Genomic DNA, 11,628 nt, shown 5'->3' with positions numbered 1-11,628 from the left:
AAACTAGTCAGGGGGGATCAGCAGGCATTGGGGGAGTCCCTATTCCCCCGAGCACTGCCAGGAGTGACCAGGAATAACGGTCACAAGCTGGCAGAGGGTAGATTTAGGCTAGATATCAGGAGGCGCTACTTCACTGTCAGGGCAGCTAGGATCTGGAACCAACTTCCGAGAGAAGTGGTGCTGGCTCCTACCCTGGGGGTCTTTAAGAGGAGGCTGGATGTACACCTTGCTGGGGTTGTTTGACCCCAGTACTCTTTCCTGCCATGGCAGGGGGTCGGACTCGATGATCTGCTCAGGTCCCTTCCGACCCTAGAAACTATGAAACTACTCTGAGGCAAATGTAATGAAGTTTCCTGCAAAGCAAAGAGGCGTCTGTGATTTGCACTGAAGCAGTCCTTTCTAGCCTACCAAGTGAGGGCCTGCAGAACAGGGCTTGAAGCCATTGCTATGGATGGCTCAATCTCTATGAAATAATAAATGAACAAACCTAATAATAATAATAATCATAATCATAATAATAATAATAATAATACCTAGGAGCTCTGCTGGCATGCCTTCTAAGCCCAGCAGCCTGGATACAGCAGTGCAACCATGGACTGGTTTTTCCTCCAAATGAAGAGCTGCCATCCCAGAATGACTCCAGTGAAGCTCCAAGCAGTATTAAGCCCTCACTGGATCATTTCCAGAATAACATCAATTGCTGGACCAAGGGATGGTGCTGCATAAACCTAATCCCCTCTTCCTACCATTCGGTATTTCAGGACTGACTGTGACAGGTATTGGGAAGCTTCAGTTATTTAAGTAACAAGAATAAATCACATTCAAGGTAACCCCAATGCTGCTGCTGTAATACAGCCTCGCTGCATCCTTCATTTTAGTTTTTGTAACAGGAGGGTGTAGGGGAAGAGGAGACAGGAAGAGAGAATGAAACAGGAAGTACAGCACTGCATAGTGCCACATAGGGTGTGCAGCATCTTTCAAGCTCCTGCAAAAACTTGTCCCCACAAACAAGATAAAGCAGAGGCCTCTCCATGTGGTCCTGGACACCCTTGTGCCTCAAGGTGACATTCCATCTGCATTTCTGCACAAAAGGGGATTCTGCTGGGATACAGTCATGTCCTGTAAATAGAGGAGATGACTCGGGTCAGAGATGCCTTTCACCTTCATAAGTGAGGCACATTCTGCAGCATGGCCCATTGGGAGCCATCAGAGCATCTGCAAAGTTTGCTGTGCAAGTATGAATCAACAGTTGGTGACATCTACTTTTGCCTTTTCCACAGATCTAGCCCAGAACACTCTATCTGATTAACACCTGTCTAATTTGGTAAAAATCTCAAACATAAAATCTCTGCTATAAAATGAAACCACTGCTTCATTTCTTTAAAATATTAAAAGTTCTAACTTGAAGCACTCTCCTGAACATTATGCTAATGGTGCACAAGCACACACTGATATAGGAATCAAGACAGCACTTAATGACACCATTCTGTTTTTACAAAACTTCAGTCTCACCAAGAACCAGTCTCTTCACTGGTAGATAGATGGTCATTAAATTGCATTTATTTGAGCATGAAAGACGACTTTCAAAGGCTAATAGGATGTGTGACATTATCATAGCAATGTCCAGAGAATCTGGGAGCTCTGGACCAGTGTCATAGGGGAGAAAAGAATACTTTTGTCCCTTCAAGAAAGAAAAGAATGAATAATGAATTCACATAGGATCAGAAATAATATGAGGTCAATTCTCTGTGGCCATCAGGGAGTCAGCATGTCCCACACTGTCCTCAGCATATGATGCTCTAATTTGTGCCAGCTGACATCAGTCTCTAGCCGACCATCTGGCACACTCTCACTACCTCCTCCATATGAATCCTGTATCATAGTAGCAGCTATAGAATACTAGTTCTCTAGTTACTGGGAGGATGCGGATAGTTTCCAATCCTTTTGCACCACCAAAGCAATACAAAGGACCAGATCAAGGCTGTGAAGCACCCGCCTGTACCTCTTTAACAGAACATAGAGCTCTGGAAACAAAACCAAGATACGCACAGGATGAGGACTGCTATTTTTTTGAACTCTTAACCTGAAAAAGACAAATCCCTACCTCACAGAAATCACATGCATATTTCCAGCTTCTGTAGCAAATGTGCTTAAAGCTAGATGGGCTGATTGTCAGAACTGCTGAGCGCTCATAAATATCATAAAACACAATGAGAAATACAGGTGCTCAGCACCTTAGAAAATAATCAAGACATAAATCCATGCTAGTTTGACTTGCATCTCTTTAGGGTTGCTTAGCTGGAACAACATCAGCTATTTGGTGAGTCACTGTTTAAAACAAAAAGGTCTCACTCTCATAGATTTTACTTAACACTGATGTCTTGGGACAGTATAATCTCTTACTGGAAGAAAAATATCAGCAAAAACCATTTTTAACAAAGGTCACATATGCCCAAGGTTTTTAAGTGTGAACATAAAACCCAGGAGCCTGCTGAAAATAGCTGTTTATAAAAGCACTTGGCTCATTAATCTTATATTTTATGTATTGTTGCTTGACATCCAAAATCAAAATTGTCAAAATTTGCTCAAAGATGATGTTCTGATTGTAAGTAATTTTAAAGACAAAGAAAAATATTCAATAAGTAACCTTGGAATGACTGATGGACTTCAATGGGCTTAGGATCAGGCCCTATATCTAAACATCTTTCTCTCGGTCTGTCTTTCTCCTCACACCCTTCTCTACCACCTTGCCTTCCCGCCTCCCCCCCAGCTCTTCCTCTCTAATTTATAATTATACGACAGCACTTGAGGATGGTCTCTATTCTATAGGCTTATTGTGCTTCTATAGTTGGAGTCATCCTGCTTTCTATCTGATGCCTCTTAATGTTTCCAAGCATGAGATACTAAAAATCCAGAAATGCACCACATCTGTTTTTTAACTTATGAAAGAAATGATGTAGTATGCATAAGAATAAAGCTACTCATTTATTCATTCATAAATATCAAGTAAACTCCTACTGAGTTGAGTTGTAAAACAAACCTGTGAAATAAAAGCAACATGAACAAAAGTTTCTATTACTACAGACTTCCATAGATTTCATAGGCATTAGGGGCTGGAAAGGACCTTGCAAGATCATCGAGTCCAGCTCCCCTGCCATAGGCAGGAAGTCAGCTGGGGCCAAATGATCCCAGCAAGATAAGCATACAAACGTTTTTGAATGAGTCCAGAGTAGGTGCTTGCACCACCTCGGGGGGGAGGAGTCTGTTCCAGACCACGGACACTCAGACCTTAAAGAAAATTTTCCTTATGTCCAGTCTAAATTGGCCTTCCAGAAGTTTGTGACAGTTAGACCTTGTTATCCCTTGGGGAGCCCTGGTTAACAGCTGATCCTGGTGCACCCCCCTTGTATACTTATAGGCTACCACCAAGTCCCCCCTGAGCCTTCTCTTCTCCAGGCTGAAGAGTCCCATGTCCCTCAACCTCTCCTCATAAGGCTTGCTCTCTTGGCCTTTGATCATGTGGATGGTTCTCCTTTGGACTCTCTCGAGCTTTTCCACATCCCTCCTGAAGTGGGGGGCCCAAAACTGGACACAGTACTTCAGCTGCAGTCTCACTAAGGCTGAGTAAAGCAGAAGGATGACATCCCTGGTTTTGCTTGAGATGCACTGGTGGATGCATGCCAGAGTTTGGTTTGCTTTGCCAGCTACAGCATCACATTGGTGGCTCATGTTCATTTTGTGGTCAGTCAAGACCCTCCAAGACTCTTTTGATCGTGGTGCTAGCAAACATAGTATTGCCGAGCCTATAAGTATGCTGCTGGTTTTTCCTCTCAAAGTGGAGTACCTTGCACTTCTCTATGTTGAGTGCCATCAGATATTGGTCCACCCACCTTACAGGCCAACCTGGACAGGCTTGCATCCCCAGCCTGTCCTCCAGTGTGCCCATCTTCCCCCATAGTTTAGTGTCGTCCATGAACTTCACCAGTCCACATCTGATGCCTGAGTCCAGATCATTAATGAAGACGTTGAAGAGTACTGGCCTGAGTACTGAGCCCTGAGGGACTCCACTGGTCACCTTGCACCATGTTGATTTCCTCCTGTCAACTATTACTCTTTGGGTCCGACCCCAGAGCCAGTTCCCCAGCCATTGGACTGTGAGATGGTCAAGGCCGCAGTTCCCCAGCTTAACCACGAGGACTTCATAGGAGACCAAGTCAAAGGCTTTCTTGAAATCCAGATATATGACATCAGTTTCATCTCCATTGGCCAGGCAGTGTGTCACCTGGTCATAGAAGGAGACAAGGTTGGTCAGGCAAAACCTTCCAGCAAAGAAGCCATGTTGGCTGGCACTCAGAAAATTTGCCTTCTGTTAGCCTGTTGCTGATGGAACCTTTGATGATTTTCTCCAGGATCTTTTTCAGGGATGGATATCAGACTTATTGGCCTGTAATTCCCTGGATCTTCCTTCCTTCCTTTCTTTCTTTAAGATTGGGGCCATGTTGGCTCTTTTCCAGTCATCCAGTACCTCTCTTGAGCACCACAGTTTCTCAAATATCTTTGCCATAGGGTGTGCTATGATATCTGCCAACTCCTTCAGGACTCTCGGGTGCATTCCATCCAGGCCTATGAATTTATGGATATCGAGCCTCTTAAGGTGTTCCCTCACTTGATCTATGTCAATTGTGGGACCATCTCCCACACCCTGGATACTTTGTGTCCTGTCCAACATGGTGACTCACTTGGGCAGATGGAAGACTGACACAAAGTAATCATTTAGGAGATTGACCTTTTCCTGAGCACCAGACGTCAGCTGCCCCATTTGATTTAGCAGGGGTCCAATGCTGTCTTTGTTTTCTGACTTCCCACATATCTGAAGAAGGCCTTTTTGTTGTTCTTGATTTCCGTGGCTAGCTTGAGTTCGGTTTCTGCCTTGATTATTCTGGTCTGCTCTCTACAGATGCAGGATAGTGCTGTGTAGTCCTTCTTGGTGATGATTCCCGTTTTCCATCTGGTGTAGGCCTCTCTTTTTAGTTTCAGGAGGTCCAAAAGTTGCCTATTGAGCCAAGGGGGTTTCTCAGTCCACTGACTGCCTTTCCTGTGGGATGGACTTTCTTTATACTTCGAGGATTGTGTCCTTAAGGAACAACCATTCCTCAGGGACTCTCCTTTCTGAGAGGCCATGGTCTCTTAGTGCCTGACTGACCAGTCTCCTGAGTTTGTGAAAGTCAGTCTTCCCAAAGTTGAGGATTTCTGTTTTATTGAGAAATTTGCCTGGCCTGCATTGGACAGAGAAAGTGACCAGTTCATAATCACTGTCACAAAGCTGCCCCTCAATCCTCAGATCACTCACCAAATCATCCCCTTTGGCCAGAACCAGATCCAGCAGTGTCTTTCCCCTACTTGGCCTGTAGACCTCTTGCATTAGGTAGAGATCATCAATGCAAGCAAGGAAGGTATGTGACCAGTCAGATTTGACCGTGTGCTCTTCCCACGAGATTCACAGATTCATAGATGCTAGGGTTGGCAGGGCCCTCAACAGATCATTGAGTCCGACCCCCTGCCTAGGCAGGAAAGAGTACTGGGGTCAGATGACCCCAGCCAGATGCCTATCCAGCCTTCTCTTAAAGACCCCCAAGGTAGGAGACAGCATCACCTCCTTTGGAAGCCCATTCCAAATTTTGGCCACCCTTACCATGAAGAAGTTTTTCCTAATATCTAGCCTAAATCTGCACTTCGTCAGTTTGTGACCATTGTTCCTTGTTACCCCAAGAGGTGCCCTGGTGAACAGAGCATCTCCATTCCCTTGCTGCATCCCCCTAATGAATTTGTAGGCAGCCACAAGATCACCTTTCAGCCTTCTCTTGCGGAGGCTGAAGAGGTCCAAGTCCCTCAGTCTTTCCTCATAGGGCTTGTCCTGTAAGCCCCTGACCATATGAGTGGCCTTCCTCTGGACCCTCTCGAGTCTATCAACATCCTTCTCGAAGTACGGCGCCCAAAACTGGATGCAGTACTCCAACTGCAGTCTGACCAATGCCGCATAGAGGGGAAGTATCACCTCCTTGGATCTATTTGTCATGCATCTGCTGGTGCATGATAAAGTGCAGTTAGCTTGCTGATGATTTTGTCACACTGGCGACTCATGCTCATCTTGGAGTCCACTATGACTCCGAGATCCCTTTCCACTCCTGTGCTGCTGAGAGGGTCACTTTCCAGCCCGTACGTGTGCTGGATATTTTTGCGCTCTAGGTGCAGCACTCTGCACTTGTCCTTGTTGTACTGCATCCTATTGTGTACTGCCCACTTTTTCAACCTGTCCAGGTCTGCCTGCAACTGTTCCCTACCCTCCAGAGTGTGCACTTCACCCCACAATTTAGTATCATCCGCAAACTTGGACAGAGTACACTTCATGCCCACATCCAATTCACTGATGAAGATATTGAAGAGTACAGATCCAAGGACTGAATCCTACAGGACCCCACTACCCACATCCTTCCAAGTTGATACCAACCCGTTTGCTACCACTCTCTGGGTGTGATTGCTAAGTCAATTTGCCACCCACTGGACCATGTAAATATCTATATCACGGCCTCTTAATTTATTTATGAGAATGGGATGAGATACCATATCATATCGAAGGCCTTGCTAAAATCCAAAAAAATGACATCCACCTCTACTCCTGCGTCTAAGCATTTTGTGACCCTGTCATAAAATGAAACCAGATTGGTCAGGCATGATCTACCTGCTATGAATCCATGCTGGTTTCCCTGCTACATTATTTTTCCCACTGGACTCCCACAGATACGATCCTTCATAATCTTTTCAAAGACCTTAACAAGGATGGAAGTGAGACTGACTGGTCTATAATTACTTGGATCCTCCTTCCTCCCCTTCTTGAAAATAGGGACCACACTGGCCCTTCTCCAGTCCTCTGGGACCTGACCCGAGCACCATGAACGCTTGAACAACCGTGCCAGTGCTTCTGCTATGACACTGGCCAATTCCTTCAGTACTCTCGGATGCAGCTCATCTGGGCCTGCTGACCTGAACACATCCAATCCATCCAAGTGACTCTGCACCAAGTCAGTGTCAACAGTTGGTGGGCTGGTGTCCCTCTGATGCTCGTCTAAGAGCATCATTAGGAGACTTATCCTGACTCCTGTTCAAGACCACTGAGGCAAAAAATGCATTGAATAACTCAGCCTATCGAATAGCTCTCCCTCAGAGATGTCAGGGAGGTTGAAGTCACCCATAATAACGTGCATACAGAGTTTGCAGCCTCAGACAGTTCCCTGTTGAATTCAAGATCTAGCTCTTCCTCTTAGTTGGGAGGTCTGTAACAGACTCCTACAATTATGTCCCCTTCCCCATACTCTCCCCATATTTTACCCCAGAGGGTCTCAAGACGCCCTCCTTGGTTGCTAAACTCAGTTTGAATGGAAGTGTACTGCTCCTTCACGTAGACAGCTACACCCCCACCCCTCTTCCCAACATGGTCTCTCCTGTACAAGGTATAGTCTTCTATACCTATGAACCAGCTGTAGGTGGAGTCCCACCAGGTCTCCATTATCCCTACGAGATTGTAATCTTTGTCACTCAGGAGAAGGGCTAGTTCCTCTTGCTTGTTTCCCAAACTCCTGGAGTTTGTGTACAGGCAACTGAGCCTGCCATGGAAAGCCCTAGGCTTCCCCGTATGCTGGGATGTGACCTTTCCTTGGCTGTCATCAAAGTAGGTTCCCTTGGGCTACCTAACTTGTTAATACTGTGGTTGATGTGACCTGTGCTTGAACTGTTAGTTGACTGCCCATCTCCCAGTGATCCTAGTTTAAAGACCTGTCAAGTAGGTCAACCATTCTGGCTGAGAAGAGCTGCTTCCCTTTCAGGGTGGGGTGGAAGCCATCCCTTCCCAACAAGCCACTGCCTCTCTCCCTGAAGTGTGTACTGTGATCAGAGAAGCTGAACCCCTCATAATGCCACCATCGCCAGAGTCTTCTGTTAATCTCTTCAGTGCACCTTTCCCTCTGATGCCCGTGACCCATGACCGGGAGGATCGAGGCAAAAACTACCTGCAACCCCAGACCATTGAGCTCAGCCCCCGGAGCCCTGTAATCACTCATGACCCAGCTGGGATTGTTCTGAGCAGTGTCATTCATGCCAGCATGGATGAGAAGCGTGGGGTGGTGGTCAGAGGGCTGGATGAGTTTGGGGATCCTCTCAGCTACATCCCAGACACAAGCCTCTAGGACGCAGCAGACCTCATGGCCTAAGGAGTCATGGCGACAGATCACTCCCTCTGTCCCCCTCAAGAGGGAGTCACCCACCACAAACACTCTGTGCTTTCTCCTGGGTGTGGCTGCTGATGGCCCTCCATCCTGACATGCTGGAGCCAGCAGCTTGACTGGCTCCGCTGATGTAAGGGGATCAAATTAGTTGCACAGCTCCAGGGGAATAGTAACCCTGGTGCAGTGCCTCCTTGGGTCAGAGACTACTTTTGTCCAGGCAACCCCTGGATGGACTTCATGGTGGCTCTTCATTTCCACCCTGGCATCGCCAGCCATCCTTACTCTTTCCACTTCGTTCTTCTGGTGGAGAACCTTGTAGTAGGCATCCAGCTCCTGTACATCCGTAATGGTGCGCAGCCTCTGCAACACTGCCGGAAGCTCCCTAATCTGGCTCCCCAAGACCTCCACCATTGAGCGCACTCCACAAGGGGAGGTGTCAGTGCTCATACACCCAGCTGCCTGTATCCGTGCTAGGCAGCCTCCACAGTTGGAGGCCAGAGGCTCCATCTGGGTGGAGGCTTGGGCTGTGGGTTCCACCCAGGTGTGAGCAGGGACTGCAGGCTCTGTTTGGGTAGAGGCTGGAACCATAGGCTTCATCTGGGTGGAAGTCTCAGTGGTACCAGAGCAGGAGAGAAGGTCCAGCTGTAGGGGGGAATTTCAGGGTGCAACACGTTCCTCCCAGGTAGTAGCCCTGGCTACTGCTGTGCCAACCCATCTCTTGAGGCTCACTACCTAGAACCTCATGCCTCTCCTGCTTGCCCTCCTATGCTAACTCATGCACCAGGCCCAGAGCACTCCTGTTTGTGCACTCTGTTTGCACATTCTGTTCACGTAGCTCCCTGGGGGGCTGGGCCAAGTAGGAGCCGGGTGGGGGCATGGTCCTCCTCGGCTCCTCTCAGCTGCCTCCTGCAGCTGGCTAATCCCCTCCCACCACAGGCCCCACTTACCTCCCAGCTGTGCTGGGGGGCAGGGTTAGAGTCCACCATGTGTCCTTCTGTGGGGGCCCTGGCTCACAGGGGCGCAACAGGCTTCTGCCCATGCATCTCACTCTGGAGCCAGTGCCAAACTGACTTTGCTACTTCAAAATCAGTTTCCTAGTTATATTTTTCCAGTTAAGGCTAATTAACTTTCTCTCGCATAAAACTGGACTTAGAGAAACAGTAGGGAAAGAATGATAAGTGTTACATAGGCAATGAAATAAACAGATGACTGATTAGGTTTAGAATAGTATAGGCAAAAAGACATGCTTTTAATTTAGTTCTTCTCACACATTATACTGTTAGCACCCAGTTTAGAAAGACTACCAAGCAGTCCAATAACAGGTCCCTTACATTAAACAGTAGCCTGCTCTGGAATTATTCTTACTGTAGTCAAGGGAATATTCAAGGAGCTCAGTACTGCTCAATGCAAGTACAAGTGATAGAATCAAACCCCAAATGGATAATATGTGCAGTTTCTCAAAGACAGATTAAACTGGAAATCTTTTCACTGACACGTTCCACATGTTTCTATGTCTTTACTGCTAATACATTTGAGCTCTTCTAAACTTTGTTGTGACATTTAATTGAGTGGAGAGTTAAATAACAATCATTCCACCTGTGGAATTATATTTGTTAGCCATCCATGTATATGCTTTCCCTTTAAATTTCTAGAAATATGTTGTATTTAGTCAATACCCATTTTATAGAAACCTCTGCCTGCGTAGGCACTTCTCCTTAGACAGATAATTCTTCTGGAGCATCTTGTTCAATCTCCAGGGCTCTTCATGTGCCTGCCTTGAGTGGAGAAGTAGGCAAACTCACAGAACATTTGAAAAATAAACCACTCAGAATCATTTGGTCATTCTCGTCTTCCAGCCCTGTTTGATAGATTCAGCAAATAAATCCATCCCAGATTTCTGGCAATTGGCCAGTTCCAGTGAGAAGAAGCACTACTATCCACTCTCTAAAAAAATTGCATTGAGTTGGATAGAAAGACAACTCTTAACAGATGGCATAATCCTCCAGGATAAAACATTTCCCTTCTCCAGCATCAGGGGTTTTTGTTTAGTTGGTTGCATTTTTTTTGGTTTGTTTCTTAAAGTAGGCTGGTTAACAACAACTAAAAGACAAGCATCAATTTAAAAAGAAGAGTTTCTAGCAAGTCGTTTTATCTTCATGCCCTTTTAAATAAAGCCCAGTTTTTTTCTCCAGACAGACTTTTCCCCCCAACACATGCCTGTTAAAAGGATGGGTTAAAAAATAATTGGCAAACAAGCCAGATGCTTATTATCTGCTTGTATTTTTATGATATGGAGATTGTTTCTTCTCTTCATTTTCAATAACTTCTTGCTTGTTTTTAATAACTTTCTGGCCAGTCTAGCTAAGAAGACTAAAGATGTCAGAAAGGTTCCCAGTCTGTGCCAACCACAAATGATCAAATCTGTGTGTGCATTCATTTGTGAGTGCTCACACATGATATATATAGAGAGATTTTACACACATGGAGACACCTACACACTACAGTACCACTATACAATGCATACATGCACGCTGATGCATGCATACACACCCGGGCAGACATCAGCTTGATGCACTGTAGTGTCTCTCTAGAGACCTCCATGGGATAAACAAAGGTGTGTGCTGTGCACACTGCAGAAACCCCAAAGACTTGGTATACTTCTGTGGAGATACCTACCTGCAAACGGGCACACTGATGCCTTCAGACCCATACACATGCATGCTATGGCACATAGATACATGCAGGACATGGGGGGTGTATATGTGTGTGTGTGCATGTGCATGCATGTATACATGCCTTTATGCTTTCTCTGTGCAGAGTTCTGTGCAGGTGTGAGCATCTATCTTTGTCTCTGTAAGAGGTAGGCAGACAGAGGGACTGGAGAGGGAAGGGGGTGCCTGCAGACACACACATTCACACACACATGCACACACAAGCATGCCAAACACATGCACACTCACAAACACACACACAGGCATGCACACACAAACATGCACACATGCACACAGAGTCACATGTACACACAGGCATGCACACACGCAACTCATATGTACACACACAAACATGCACACATACATGCACGTGCTCACATGTACACGTACTCACATGCTCTCACATACAAGCATGCACAAATGCGCACAGACTCACAGGCATGCACACGCGCCCACAGACGCTCATATGTACACCAACATGCGCGCGCACACACACACACGTACACACACATGCACACACGTTTACATGTACATACACAGACTCCTGTGTACACACGCACGCTCACACGTACACACACATCTAGGCGCACGCACGCAGCCCGCCGGCGGGCGCTGGCCGGCGCGCGGTGCTGGCGGCG

General features: G+C 46.5%; 1 protein-coding gene across 1 annotated transcript in view; it reads right to left on the bottom strand.

Moving 5' to 3' along the window:
* CHGB (chromogranin B) overlaps nt 1–8,690 on the bottom strand; it is a 44,755-nt gene extending 36,065 nt beyond the window's left edge. The window contains exon 1 of the mRNA XM_019515882.1: nt 8,562–8,690. Within this exon, the coding sequence (XP_019371427.1) occupies nt 8,562–8,690 (129 nt within the window). The remainder of the gene's footprint in view (nt 1–8,561) is intronic.
* Between the last annotated feature and the right edge of the window lie 2,938 nt (nt 8,691–11,628).

The sequence above is a fragment of the Gavialis gangeticus genome, unplaced genomic scaffold (genome assembly GCF_001723915.1).
Source record: "Gavialis gangeticus isolate Ggan-Ray unplaced genomic scaffold, GavGan_comp1, whole genome shotgun sequence".
Taxonomy (NCBI): Eukaryota; Metazoa; Chordata; order Crocodylia; family Gavialidae; genus Gavialis; species Gavialis gangeticus.
The sequence above is the reverse complement of the archived record's forward strand: the minus strand, read 5'-3'. Positions and strand labels throughout refer to the sequence as shown.